Source organism: Nanorana parkeri, unplaced genomic scaffold, assembly GCF_000935625.1.
Source record: "Nanorana parkeri isolate BGI_ZX_2015 unplaced genomic scaffold, ASM93562v1 scaffold433, whole genome shotgun sequence".
NCBI lineage: Eukaryota > Metazoa > Chordata > Amphibia > Anura > Dicroglossidae > Nanorana > Nanorana parkeri.
The window spans coordinates 296070-311811 of NW_017306701.1; the positions used below are offsets into that span (position 1 = coordinate 296070).

The 15742-nt window shown below is 38.9% G+C and overlaps 1 protein-coding gene across 2 annotated transcripts in view; it reads left to right on the forward strand.

The window, feature by feature from the left end:
* The window catches only part of PLAG1 (PLAG1 zinc finger), a 38738-nt gene that overhangs the window by 19113 nt on the left and 3883 nt on the right, over nt 1-15742 (forward strand). Inside the window, exons 2-3 of one of the 2 annotated variants that reach the window (XM_018560120.1) lie at nt 12227-12368; nt 15269-15626. In XM_018560120.1, coding sequence (XP_018415622.1) covers nt 15385-15626 — 242 coding nt within the window. In that variant the 5' untranslated portion in view covers nt 12227-12368; nt 15269-15384. The remainder of the gene's footprint in view (nt 1-12226; nt 12369-15268; nt 15627-15742) is intronic. The other variant, XM_018560119.1, reaches the window with a different exon arrangement.

The following is a 15742-nucleotide window of genomic DNA, read 5'->3' on the forward strand; positions in this document are numbered from 1 at the left end:
TAGTCAAATCTCCAGGTTGGATACTTTGTAACAGATTATCGAAAAATATCTGATTTGCTTAAGAAAATTGTATACACAGGCATATTGCCCAACATACCGAAAAATAGATTTTGGGTTTACATACATTTAATAGAAAATGTGGAACATTTAATAACTATACTAAACTGATGTCAATCAAATGATTAACCAAACTTGGTAAAAAATTTTTTTTTAAAAAAAATAGTTCTAAACTAGATCAGCCCTCAAAATTTCCCCTCGCAATTGGCGAGTGAAAATTACGTGGGGGCGAGTGGAATGTCATTGAGAGGGTGCGCTGCCGGCGGGACCAGGGATGGGACACTACCACCGCGGCGATTGCTCGCTTCTGTTCTCCTCCTTTTCTCTCTTCTGTGGAAATAGACACTGTTCTAATAATATGTAGTTTTAAAAAGTATGTAGATAACTGCATCTGGGCTGCAAATTCACCACTTACGATGACAGCTCCACTCTATAGTCATCTGTATAATTTATCTCCTGTTGCAGGTCACCTCACCTGTAGACTGTTTTTCAGACAGTCACTGGAGAAGAAATGAGTACCCAGTTTACTTACTCCTTTCCCAGGAGTGGACTCCACATCTGCAGATCTGACTCTGTGCAAGCAGAAGACCATCTGCAGAAAAGGTGACAGGAGGCATCTTTCCTTAACTGCAAATTCTCGTCTGACTCTGCCTAGTATAGGCAAAGTAAGGATGAACTTTAAACAGTCTGCACTTTATCCAGTCAGATTTTATTTCTCATTTTAATAGTTGGGACACAAGACATAAGATGTTTGACTGCTAGGGTTAGTTTACTTTGCAGATTATTCTCTTTACTTGATTTACCATTCTGAAATGGTAAATCAAGTAGAAATTGTATGCATTCGCAAACCAACTATCCCTGTTCATCTGCACTTCAGTCAGCAACAATTGTAGATTGCTGCGCCCATCTTGTGATTTAAATGCATAGGATTGTGGCATTGCACGACCGGCTATCGCAACACGAGATGCAGACAATTTCCCATCCCAGGTTCCAGCAACCAAATAACTAAAATACTGTGTGAAACATAAACTAAAAAAGACTATTGACAACGTTGTATGATGGTTAATCATGAAAACAATCATTTCTGGCATTATAGCTTCGATGTTTGCCTATTTGATGTCTTTTGGGTGTTCGGTTATGAGCTTTTGTTGTCCTTCTTACTTTTTTTTTTTTTTAAACCACCTTTTGTACAATAGTCCTTGGTGAGAAATCTGAGATGTGTTGCTCGATCTAAACTATACATTCCAGAGTGCTGCAGAAGAATTACCCTGGGAGGGCATTGTAAGCATGTTAATAGAATGTGGGCTTTGGATGTTCCAGTATTTCCAGACATGTAAAATATGTACATAGTTTAGAATGTGTACACTGTGTGCTAAGTATAGTGTTGAAGGTGCTGTAGTAAACATGGACAGCCATGACAGAGCGGCAGTGTGTGTTACAGTATAAACCTGTTCTTTGACTTAGTCTTTTATTAGCGCTGTTTTACTGATATGATATAAATTGACACTTCTATAATAATTCTGTCACAACTGACAACATTTGTATGATAGTTCATGACTAAATTGCCTACATTTGTATCCAAGGACGCTTTAGTGCCAGAGCCTTGTACCCTGGCTAGTTACAGCAGTGTCTCCAATGACCACGGACAGGCCCAACCTACTCTCCTCTTTAAATATATTAAAGTACTTCTTTTTGTAAGCTATGGGTTGTCTGATTATAAATGTTGTAATGCTTGAAAAAATTTCTGGTTAGAAATAATATATATCTATCTATATATCTCTATAGATAGATCTCTCCCTCCTCTGAAAGGAGATATGATATATTTATTAAAAACTTGACACTTCCATTGGAAATCAGGAAAAATCGGCAAATATGCTTGCAAAAAATTGTTTAGAAAAGTCACTTAAATCACCTTTCTTCCCCATGCTGATGCTTGGTTTGAATCACTGAGCTTGAACAACTGTGCAGCTGGCAAAGTCTGATGAACAATCTGAACTACCATCCTGCATGCTTGTTTCAGGTCTAGAGCGGGATGATGGGCCAGAGCCTACAAACGTTGTCAGAAATGGCAGCTCCCGTGTTTCTAATTCACCCTGGTTTCTTAAAAAAAAAAAAAAAAAATTGGTTAAATGTTTTAGGACTACTTGAAAAAGCTTAAATTAATATTTAAACTTCAAATGTTTCTCAATAATGAATCCAGATCAAGCAAATATGCATTGCCCAGTAAACTATTTCTTTACATTTCTTCCCAACCACTTAGTCATTGGGGGGAATGTATCAAAACTGGAGCAGACAAAATCTGGAGCAGATTTGCATGGCAACCAATCGGATTCTATTTCTCTTTTTCAAATTCCAACTGAGTAAACTGAAGAAAGAGGCTGATTGGTTGCCATGGGCAATTGCTCCAGTTTGTCTGCTCCAGTTTTGATAAACTCTCTTCAATGTGCTGTCCGGGAACATTTGTGGAAATAATAAAATGAGCAGTGTGGTAAATCATCAGTATTGTGCTGCTCAATCACAAGCTCCACTTTCCTGCACTTCTTGTCCAGTACAAAATCACAAGGACAGCAGTCTCCAGCAACTGTCTATACACTAGCTGGGAGAAGGGATGAGGAGCAGGGGATTGTCTTGCTTGCCTTTCTGTGCCTGTGTGTTTGTGGAGGCACAGGCAGCTTACTAGCAAGGGTGGTTGCATAGGACCATGCAAGGGAAAGGAGCCACCCTAAAACAGGATCTCAGGGGACCAGCTGGTTCTGCAGGAAACTAAAACATTAAACATCAAAAAGCAGCATCCATTGCAAGTGATTTCATCAGCTATTGAAACGGCTTAAGAACCTTTTTGGTTTTATCACTTTCTATATTTTAGCTTAACCTATAGAAAGAGGTGTAACTACCACTGACTCTTATAGCTATCCATCCTCAGTCCCACTAAGGCTGGATTCACATCTTTCTGTTATGAATGTGTATTAGCACTGATGCATCTTTTCATGTGCATTTACATACTTTTAAAGCACTCTGCACAGGTTTGATGGGTTCTGTCAGCCAATGAAATGTAAAGTTTAGGTTGCTATGGGAGGGGCCGACTCTCATGCATATGAACATTTTGTTCTAATGTATGAGAAAGTCTGAGTAATTACTGAAACCAGTCATAGAACTGCAAAACTGTAACTTGTAAACTGCGCTTCAGAGAAAATCTGCAGCAGGGACACCTATAGCAATAAAAAGCTAATGGCTCGAGCCTTTCTTTAAGCTAACCATACACTGGTAGATTTTCATATGAATGTTAGTACAAAAAATCTCATCAGAACAGTCGATAATACCATCAGAGACTTGTAGAATGTCTGAAATGTTGTCAATTTTAACATTTGTTTTTGGAATGAATGGAGTTTCCTTAACGAAAACCCCATTCACTGTTAGAATTTAGTTAATTCCAGTAAACACCTTTCATCACTACGGTCTAACACCATCATTGTTTTGACCCCATTACCTATTAGCAAATTGAACAAACATTTTGAAAAAATGTTTTGTTTTTCAAACAAAATTCTACTGGTGTAGGGCCAACATTCTTCTGTTGCTGAAAAAAATGTACATTTTTCTCACTGATTACTGTGTGGCATAAGAAGCATATAGCAATACTAAAGATCAGCCTGTATATCTTTACATTTTTGTGTGGGAGCAAGCACCCAGAGCAGCCTCCTAAACATTCCTGTCATGGTCAAATCTTAGCCCACTCCGACAAACATAGTTTTAACAATCCCAGATGGAGCTGAGGTGTGCCAACCTACCAACAATTCCTGTTCATCAGTAAGGCTGTCCATCTTATCAAAGAGGCCAATAGGGATGTTGGGGCTCTTTCTATGGGACTGCTTTATTTGCTTTAAATACTTGCACATAATGGTTAATTGTTTTAGATCAAATAATGCTGTAGGAATCGGTGACATTGTCTTAAAGAGAGTTAAGTCTATATAATGGATGAAAAAGCACCACAGGAATCTCCAAAAAAGACAAAATATCAACAACAAACACGCCTCAATGCTGGTCACTTCCCATACATCACTTTCTCTTCCTTCTTCTTTAATTCTTTCCTTTTTCTTTTCTCCGATTCCAAACCTGGTCTACACACTGTGGTGTTACCATAGTTGCAAAGAAGCTCTTTTTAGAAAAGTTTTTGGACTGCTTCAAACTGTAAATGAATCGTAGATTCTCTTTTATACAAGTAATGTTTTTCAATTTTATTTATTTTAGATATAAATGCATGTTCATCTGAACCTAAATATTGTCTTAATTTGTGTTGAAAACCTTGTTTAAATGTATTTTATATCATTTATTTATATACCAAAGTACATAATTGCTCATTATATATGAATGCGTCAATGATTCTCTTTTTAGTGCTGTTTTATGGAACCGGTCTGACTTGGTTAAAGACAACCGACACTCTATAAAGATAATTAAGCCTTTCTAAAAAATATTTAAAGCCGTTTTAAAAAACATAGGTTAAAAGGAGCGCATACATACCATCCATAACTCCACTCTGCACCATTTACCTGCTTGAGCCCCTGCTAAGCCACTATGCAAGTTCTGACCCAACACCAGGTTGGAGCTTACACATGGCTTTGGACCTTTTTTCCCACCCCTACATTACGGCATTCAGGCCTGGCGATTGGCTTCTCAACAGATGAACTTTGCATTGTGGGTAGATGAGGAAAAAGCCACATATGCCTCCACGTCCAGAGGTAAAGGGGTCTTACTCTAGCAGGGGAACAGTGGTGGCAGAGCATGTAGAAGGTACCCTACTTTTAAGAAGGCTTGTAGTGCAGTGAAATTAGTGTAAAACAGGCCAGACTATTTCTGTCTGTGATCTGGAATCCATCAGCTTGTTGTGCTGGAACACCTACTGTATTGCAGGCTTCGTGGTGTCTTGTATGGTAGTGCAGAAGTGTTTTTATTGGCTAATGATGCGATTTGTAAATGGTTTTCGCTGTGACGCTCAAACGAAACAAAGCCGAATGCCGGCATCGGCCGCGCAAACACAGCAGAGGACACCGCGAGCTCGCAGGACAAGGTAAGTGACACTTTTGCGCAATCCTGAGTTTGGCTCGGGGGTTGCCGCTCTTGGTACTGAAAATTAACCCCGAGCCACACTTGGGAATGCCGCCAGGGAGGTTAAGCTGGCAGGACCACGGAGAAAAACATGTAGGCTTCAAGTCACAAGGGCTTCCCCTCTTCCTTCCCAGCTGAGTAGCCTGGCTGGGGGAGAAAAGTGCAGAGAAATATGTGCTGCTAGGAAGGATAGAATTGGCTGATAGCTGAACTAGTTGTTCAGTAAAATGCAAATTCTGCTTATAATGCCCAAGCCCCATCCCCGTTCAAAATCTGCTGCTAATTATATGTCCACAAGGTTCCTGTAAAGACAAAGTTAGATTTTATACCTCACCACTGTCTTCTGTCCATGGTGCCTAGACTAGGTTGACCTCGCACTTGTTCCAGGGAGATTCCTGAGGAATAAAGCACAGCTCAGATCTCAAGAGAAAATGCTCTTGCAGTGGACTGGAGTGTCTTATGAGATTTGGGTTGCTCTGTGTTCCCCAGGAATCTCTCCAGAAGAATGATAAAGTCGCCAATGGAAATACATGTACCAGGTATAGGCCATGCATTGTACTGCAAGGTCTGCTTTAAGCAATATCAAAGCAGGACTTAAGCAAACTTATAAAGGGGGGGGGGTTTTAAGCAGCTTACAGGAGGACATAAATGACAAGCACTACAATCTACATTCTAATATTTGTTAACTTACAGGAGGAGAATAGAACAGGGAGGACCTCATGCATTTTTTGTATTACAATGAGCAGGCTAGTGGCACAGGATGTTGCAGAGCTACAGCGATCGAGTCTCCATCCAGGTTATGCAGCGATGTGTAAATCAAAAGGAAGGCTGAACAGTGCTGCACATATTTTGATAGGCAAACTAATCCACATATATTTTGCTGCTTGATTCGCGTTCTGCTTTAAGTCTCCTTGTAGCCAAAACCACGATAGAACGTTTATAGTGGGAACAAACATGTATCTGTTCTTTGTTTACCATTTAATATATCTATATTTATCTGGAAAAAATGACTCCCATACCAGGCTTATGTAACTGAATATTTGTGTGCCAAATATCAGGTGTATGCTGACTAATGCTACGAGTTCCTGCTACAAAGAAGCACAAAGCTTAAACATCTAGTTATTTGGCACTACTGTTTTAATACACAATGAAAGCCAGGGAACTAGCATTTTCTGAAAGAGTTCAGCAATGGATTCCTCTGAACATGGAATACTGATGTATTAGTGACCTGAGTTAACTTTTTTTTTTTCATTACATATGTACAGGGTTTAAATTATTAAATGCCAATTACCTTTGATCTTTGCACAGGTACAGACAAAAGGAAACAAAGAAACTTGTCTATTGATAAGCAAATTGATTTTATTTCATACTTTGCCTCATAACAGAATGGTCATTTCTACTTCAAGTACATTCTCTTACTTGCTTAAAAGATGAACACATTTACACATGGGGAATGAAGGCATAAAATGTAAGATATGTTCTACTTTTATAACTAGCAAACTGTACAAAAAAAATAATGTAAACTTCTCAAAAACAAATAAAATTAGCACATAATGTTGTGTTTCTTTGTTGGTAGATATACCTTGATATTAACAATCTTTTAGCTATACAATCAAATCATCATAACCCTCTCAAGTAGGATATACAAGGTATGGATTTCAGCCAGTTCTTGATGAACCGACCAAACTTTGCACAGTGGGTGCCCCTGTTGGCACCTGTCCAGCATCCCTCAATCAGCTGATTGAAGGAGCCAGTTGGAAAATTCTTGGCCCAAGCTTGGGGCCAATCAGCTGTAATCTCTGTTTGGGTATTTTGACAACAGTTGGTGGCTGCTGTCCGAATACAATGCAAAATAGCAGGGGATTTTCTTTATCCACGCTTGTAAGCGTTGATGGAGGAATCTGTTGGGCCCTTTTCCTAAACTGAGGTAAGCCAGGACATATCCCAGGAGTTCCCCCAAGTTTTCACTAGTTGCCAATTAAGTTGGCTTCTGGATTGGACAGACTCGTTCCTGAATTCCATATTAATATGTCCATGCCTGTTGTAAGCACTCATATGTCTGAAATATCTTGCATCAAAACTAGTCGTTATTTGGAAGTACCTGAACGCAATCATTTTGTAGGGGTGTGTGTGTGTTTTTTCCAGATGACCATGTAAAATTTTTCACTATAATTTTAGAAATATATATAATCCTCTAATTTTCTTGAGCACTGACATGCCTGTAACTATCAGAAAATGTGTGGAAAAGTATATATTTACGTTTTCTTCCATGACCAGTATTGTTGCTTACCATGTCTTGATAAGTAGATCTGGACCTCAACTCCATGATGTAATCCAAGCTTTCAGTTCTTTGCTATGCGTCTGTCCTTTTTTAACAGTATTACAGAAAAGTAAAAATTGCATAGGCCAAAATATGCCAAGAATAAGATCTATACGATAAGTGTTACCATCAAAGTTACACAAAAGATGATGCAATTTAGTCAAGGTTTCCAAATTATAAGTATACACCGAAAAGACTAGGAGGAATCTTTAAAATATAACCATATTCTATGATATTTCTTAGAGATAAATGGAAACATGAGAACAATGGAACACCATTCCATAGAACAATTTAGTTTGAAAAGAAGAGATAGAAAGAAATAGAAATTATAAAACATAGCTTAGAGGGGGCCAAAGGTTATTTCCAATTCCAATATATTCCAAAACGAAGCTGCAGTTAAAACATATGTAGTTAGGATTTTTGATGTAAGGGAGACAAAGGAAGGGCACAATGGGTAAGCTGCTCAAGACTTTGTTGGACCATATACCAAAATTATTTCCATCTCGGACAGGTCCAAAAGATCTGATATAGAGATCCCAATTGATCTCCCAACAATGAGATGGGATCTTGGGATTGAAGGAGTTCAAAAGTTGTGTATGATGCCAATGGTGTAAAAGTTTATTTATATTTTCTCTATGTATCTATCTAATCAAAGTTTTGGAAGCGTTTTTCCATATAGCTTTTCATTGGTCTATGGAGAATGCCAAGTATAAGCTATTTGACCATGAAGGGATGTCTGACAAAAAGGTCTCCGAATGAAGCAAGAGCCTATAAATTGCTGAGATCAAGCTTCTAGTAAATCTAAAGACCTGTAACACAAAGATTCAAAAAGCGTTCCTTTATCAGATAAAAGATTCGGTTATATATTGTGCTAGGTGTTTTATTTGTAAATAGGAATATAAAGATTGTGTTGGTAGTTTCAATTTTTCTCGTAGAACACGGAACAAGAAGAATGTTCTAGAAGTTGCATCAATTCTCCGAAGCAAAAGAGGCCCTTGTCAAACCAGATCCGAGACAAACTGGAAGGCAAATTGGGAGTGTATAAAAAGGAAGCGTGGTTTTAGGGGACGCTAGTCTACAAGAGTATTTATATTTATTCCAGCTCTCTAAAGAAATACGCATAGATGTTATTAGAGTAGAGTAAGGAACATGTCCAGGCAATGACCAAAGTAAAGCATTAGGATGGATCAGAAATAACCATGAGTGAACAATCTCCGACCATCTGTTACGAGGTAAAAGGGAACACCACGAAATTATGTTGCGGAGATGGGAAGCAGCATGATAGGCGATAATGTCAGGAAAAGTCCAACCTCCCAAGTGTAATGGTAAACAGAGAACCTTTTGTGAGATCCTATGACGACCACCTGTCCAAAGAGGAGAGAATATCTCGATTTTAAATGTTTAAGTTTCGACAGGGGGACCTTTTTTATAGGCATGATTTGAAAGAAATACAACAACTTTGGTGAAGGGTCATCTTTATCGCTGCCAATCTGCCAGTTAAAGACCATCTGTATGTTCCCCATCTCCACAACATAGAATCTGAGAGAATGAAACAACGGTCCATAATTTTTGTCAAATAACTGAGAAATACGAGATGTAAGAATCATACCTAGATATCGAAGAGAATTATTCCTCCAATTATACTGGTGGGATTGCTGTAGAGCAGGGCCGCCCACTATTTTTCATCTGGAGATCTACTTTTCAAATGACGAGCTCATTGAGATCTACCAACGAAAAAACACCTGCATTCAGGGGCGGGAGGGGACGTGGGCTGCGCAGGCAGATAACGATAGTGGAGGGAGAGACATTCAAAGGGAGAGCCTCTGTTTTATCTGTATTCAGTTTATAACCTGATAAATTAAGCATACAAAGCTAAATCTCAATGAAAGCTAGGAAGAGATACAAGTGGTTTTGTAATAGACAATTCCGTCATCTGCGAATAGAGCCAATTTATATTTAGAGCTTATTGGGACACCAGTGATATCCTTATACGGGAGGCTAAAGATTCAATGCAAAGGACAAATAAGAACGGGGATAAGGGACAACCTTATCTGGAACCATTCCTAATTTGGAAAGAGGTAGAAGTTGCAAAATGCATATTGATAAACGTTGTAGGGCAAGAGTATAAAGATTGTATAGCTGTAGAAAATGGGCCTACAATACCTAGATTTGCTAATGTAGCGTTAAAAAAAGGCCAACTATGCCTATCAAAGGCCTTTTCTGCATCAACTCAGCAGCAGTGTTTCCTCTTTAAAACGGTTAACAGCATCAATCAAGTTTACAAGTCTACGAGTGTTTGTCCCCTGCTTGTCTATTTTACAATAAATTCAACCATATGGATCAATTTAGGCATCAATGTTGTTAGTCCATTCGCTAATATCTTTGTGCCGACTATAGAACCAACTATGGGTCTATAGTTGGCACAGTTAGTAAGGTCCTTGTCAGGTTTTGGGATAACTGAAAGATAAGGGGCCAGAAAGGTGGATGGTATCGAATGACCATGGAGGAAACAATTAAACAGTTTAGTCAGATATAGAAGGAGGCTGACAGAAAATGTTTTATAATACGTATAAGTAAACCCATCAGGGCTGGGGGGATTTCCCATTAGGAGGTGCGCGAGTAATCAAACTAATTTTCTTCTGACCGGATCTCTGTGTTGAGAAAGTCATGGTCTTCCAATGTTCATTTAGATAAATTACAAGATTGGCGATATTGCGAAATATTAACCCCTTCGTGACTGACGACGTACAGTGTACGTCGCCAGTCTCATCAGACAAGTGGAACGCCGGGTCTTTAAGGTTATAGAGGGAAGTGTAATAGTTATGGAAAACTTCAACTATTTTCTCTGGATGAGATTTAGGCCTGTTATTGTCAGTCAGTTTTAATCATTCTACATCTACAGTCTCCAACCTTTCAGTGTAATGCAGAGCACAGTTCTTTACTGATTGTTCCAAGCATCTGTGGAATGATTGGCTCATATAATAAATATATACCAGACCTACCATTTTGATGCTCGTGTCTAGGTTGTACTAAAAAATAGCTGCTTTCCTAATGCAAGTATAGTAGGTTGTAATAAGTGAATATAACAGCCCCTTGTGTTAAGGCAGAATACTATTTTACACTGAAATGAATCAAGTATTGCTGATAGGAGGACTGGATAACTTTGACCTCTGTGCTGTTTCTGTTGCCTATGTATTTGAGTTCTCATCTGTTCTAAAAAGTGTATATACTGTATGTTATTTTTATCAAAAAAAGTTAATAGCCGTACAGACCTCTTGTGCAAATGCTGCCCCCATTGCACTGCTCAGTCTGCATTGTGCTAGGCAGCATTTTGATATGGGATTTAGTGCCCATTCACACCTGGGCGCCAGCGTTTCCGCGCGTTTTACGCACGTTTTTCCTTTTGCGTGCTTTTCGCACGTTTATGCGCGTTTCCCCTAAATGCGCGTTTTGGACGCGTTTCTGCATATGGGTGTATTGAGTGCTGTCCAATGAAAAGAAGTCCTGCCCATCTCATAATAAACTCCTACACATTTGCCAAGGGGTTACCAACATCAGCCATCAGCTGTGGAACTACAAGTCCTGTGATGCATATAAAGGTCTGTACACCCAGAAAAGAAACAGGCATGACACCCAGAGGTAGCTGCATACTGGCATTTGTAGTTCCACAGCACATGGAGATCTACAGCTACACAGATCTACAATAGCCACACAAGCAAGCAGAAACATAAACTACAACAGTATCACAACAAACTTTTAGATGCACCACATGTCACATGCACATGTTTTACCATTGCTGTCCTTCAGTGATGGAGGGAAAGTTTCCTATTCTGGCTTAATCTGGCAAGCAATTTGCATCTAAGCCTGCCTCCTCCTTCCTCTGTTTTTATAAAGGGGGTTGCACAGGTCCTACAGGCATGGTTGTGCCTGTATTAGCCTTATAAATGACTCGGAATCAACATTTTGCAGACCTGAATCAGCCATTTTGTTCCCAGTGTGCTTTGTAGGTGGTCTTCCACAATGTATATTCGACTTAAAAAACGTGCGTTCTTTTTGCACAAAAACATGCGAAAACCCCACATGTGCATTTTTAGCGCGTTTTTCATTGAAATCTATGGAGCACAAACGTGTTGATTCTGCCTGAAAGAAGCTCATGCACCTTTTTTTTTTCAGCGTTTTTACAGCTTGCTGCTAAACTCTCAGGTGTGAACAGGGGCCATAGAAATGAATAGGAATTCTTGTGTTGTGTGTTTTGACGCTTAAGCTTTCAGCGTCAAAACGCCCAGGTGTTAACAGGGACTAAGGTGATCCTCTGCTTTTTAGTTCAAAAAAATATTGAAATAATTTTGACAAGTCAAGCAGGGCAACTGTGGAATGTGGTATGTCACCATCTGAGTTCTCTATGACCTTTTACTTTACAGGTTGGTGTTGCCATATGGTGTCAGTGCAGGACTGTGATGATCCTAGTGCTGAGTATCCTGGTGCATGAAGCCAGTATGCTTACTGTCGTATAAGCACAGGCTTGGAGTACAGAATCATTCTGTACACCCCCGGCACTGGGAGTCTCACAACAAGATTATACAGTGTTAAGATCCAGTGATGAATTCTCATGTCGATGTTATGAAATACAGGCAAATCGGGCATCATACTATATTTGTTCTTTTCTTTTAATCAGAAGGAATCACTGGGAATAGTTATACCAATTCAGAAAATATTGAACCAAGACTTTATTATATCTTATCTTTACAGATCTAAGAAAATGGGAACAACCAGAGTCTGGTCTCTTCTAAGACGTGCTAGCGGGACAGGTTAAGACCAGAACTAAACTGAAGAATCAACTGGACAACCATCAGGTGTAAAACGAACAGAATCTGTCAATTTACATTTTTAAGTATGACTTTTTTTTATTTATTTCTTCAATTACACATGTTAATGTGATTTTTATATCCTATTTGATGAGAATGTGTGTAACATAAAAGATTAAATGCCTCCATTCAGAGATTATAAAGTCCTTTACATATATGCTTACCTATGTGACTATGTACATTATAAATGTGGATTTATTGAATGCCTGACTAGTGTATAGACCTGTTTTGCTGCAGGACAAGGGGAGTTAAGCTGATGCTGCTTGTAGTGTCAATAGACTAATGGCTGGCTCTGAAGCTAGTGTATAGCACAGTGCCTGCCCTGTTGTCTGTAGTATTGGGATAAACCAGTAAACAGGCTTGGCACAGGTCTGTTTGCCCTGCAGCAGAGGATCTTGCATCCCTTTTTGTCTGCTTTGTTAAACACTTCATCTTTTAGACTTTTTCTTCTTTGCTTTCCTGAAATGTAAAATACTTGTTGCTTTACACTAACTATAATTTATTCCTCTATAAAAGGTGTGTGTGTTAAAGTTCAGAAATGACTGAATCCAACATTTTTGTAGGTCAACTGTACAATACATATGCTGGGGAAAGTTGCAACAAATACATGCCCAAACATATATTCTGGCCTGATTTCATGGTGTCCGTTGTGGCCACTGTGTCATGTATAGCAAATCTGCATGTTACAAAAAGAACTATGAAATGGCTGAATTAAGCACATGACTAAAGTTTGTGCATGGCCAACATCAGGAGTTGAGACATTTTTGATGTGCCTGTTCAAGCTTTTGTGATTTATAAATAGGTTCTTCTTTCTTGTGTGACATTTGTACATTTTACTAGCTTTAAAGCGGACCTTTACACTCAATCAAATTCTACCAATGCATCCCTCTATGTATGATGATTAATAATAACATAGACATGTCAGGTGTAAAATGCTGTGATTGTAAAATACTTACACTTGCAGAGCATTCACTTCCTGCTTTGAAAGGTGCAAATAACTTTGCCTTGTCATCAGCAGAGCCTTGTTGGTAAATCCATCTGTAATCTCACAAGGTCTCAGGGAAAGGCATTTCCTCCCCTGAGATGATGTGCATGGTCACATGTCCTAGTTAATTGTCTAGTCACATGTGCCAGAAATCCAAGAAGTAAAAGGAGATCTGGTATTTTGCCCTTAGTAAACTTGGCCACTGTCAGAAGACTGGGAAAGAAAAGAGAAACAAGGTATGCAAAGAATACAAAGCCGGCAATTATCTAGACGTATGTGTTTGTAGATTGTCATTACTAAACATTTCTAATGGTGCGTTTGTTGTTCTTTTAAAGATATGGGTAACGGTCCGCTTTAATGTTCTCTCTGTAGCCACTGATGAAGAGGTTTCCTTCTTTTCAGAACATCGTTACAGAGGTGCCATGAGAAATCTAGTAAGGTTTGCCATTTGGTGTACTATGACGTACAAGTTGAACAATATTTTTGTAGCCTTAAGTAGCTAATTTACAGGAAAAGGAATACCATTAATGGGCGCACAGGCTGTGTTCTGTACAGGCATAGAACTTTTGCACACAAACCAATGTTTTGTTTCTTGTAAAGTAGCTTGTATTTTATGTATGTTGGTCCCTTTTTTAAATGTCAAGTCCTTTCCATTTTGTTACATGTTTTGGTATGACTTCATGAGATGCCATCACCCATGTGCTCCTATCTCTTTTGGAGCTTTAGTTGTGACTTCTTCCCTGCCCCTAAGACCCATCCTTTTTTTTCAGCTATTATTTCATTCCTCTTGAATACCTGTGGAGAAACTAAGAATAAGAGTTACAACCTAATGTCTAGTGTATTATGTCCATAATGTCTGCAGATGTAGAGACTTCCAGGAAATGTAGGTGAAGCTTTTGGTAAAGCTTTTATAATACAGTAATAGGTAATACATGATGATCAAATCTGGATTAAAAGGAACCTAATAAGTTAGAGAAATGGTGCACACTGATATTCTGATCCTCACTATTCCATTTATGTTTCAGTTTATTGAGTTTATGACCTGGAACAAACATGCAGCCAGTGAAGTCTGCAAAGACTGAAATTCCTGTGTGCTTTTTTGAGACCATTGACTCACAACATAGTGAATCCATGATCAGGAGCCTGCACCTCTAAATTCCTTTTAGCAATGATGGCTTCCATATTTCTAGCCCCAATTTCTGATTTAGCATGCTAGTTGATAATACCTGAAAGCTTTAAAATATGCTATCCAGGAGAGTAATAGACACATGTGTAATCCATAATAGTGAAATCAGTCCAGACCAAGAGGCCCAGTTGTAAAGCAACTGTATGGTCTTACTGCAGCCATACCACTGCTCTCAGAAAAAAGGGGGCATTACCAATTACTTGCTTGGGGACATTAACTCAAGTTAAGCCCAATTGATTTTAATGAAGGGGAAAAATGTATAGCTCTTGATGGACTCTACAGGCTCCACACTACAGCCTGCATTTATGTCCTACATTTAGGTTTCCCTTTTAGTCTGTTTTTATTTCATCAGTTGTAACCGCGTTCAGCAGACTTCATATAGAATGTGGGTAGTACTGTGGCTTCTTGTCATATGATTCTTTGCAGTACAATCTCCCTTTCCTGCTCTGCTGTGTTTGTTGGCAAGGCTGCAGTGGGTTTATAGTGAGAGAGAGCAGAGGGATGGAACCAGGGATCACACTGTATTCTTGTTAAATCAGATTCAGGACCATTCAGAAAATTGAATATCTAAAAGGAAATCATGTAGAAATACTTTTAACCTCTAGCACTATTACAGGATGCCAAAGCCCATAAACCAACTTTTATTGCAATAACAGCTATGTTTCTCTTCTTACATTTCTTTTCTTTAAGGCAACATAATTTAGAATAAAGCTCCATTGCTACATAGTTATTTTATATTATTTTTCTTTTTCCAGTCCCCTTTTGTTTTTTTTCCGACCACATGGAACTTCTGAAGCCACCAAAAACGCTATCACTTAGTGGAGTTGGGCAGTTGCCAGTTGTCCAACAAGAAGGCCTGGTATAGGCTGCGATGGCCACTGTCATTCCTGGTGATTTGTCAGAAGTAAGAGATACCCAGAAAGTCCCTTCAGGGAAGCGTAAACGTGGTGAAACAAAACCAAGAAAAAACTTCCCTTGCCAACTGTGTGACAAAGCATTTAACAGTGTTGAAAAATTAAAAGTCCATTCATACACTCATACAGGAGAGAGGCCCTACAAGTGCACACAACAAGACTGCACCAAGGCCTTTGTTTCTAAATACAAATTATTAAGGTATAAACTCTTATTTATCTTTCAGCTTTTGTAAAAGGGCAACTCTGTTCAGTACCAATTAGAGAAGCGCAGAGAGGAGACTGCAATATGAAACCGCTCCATGTTCCTATTTTGCA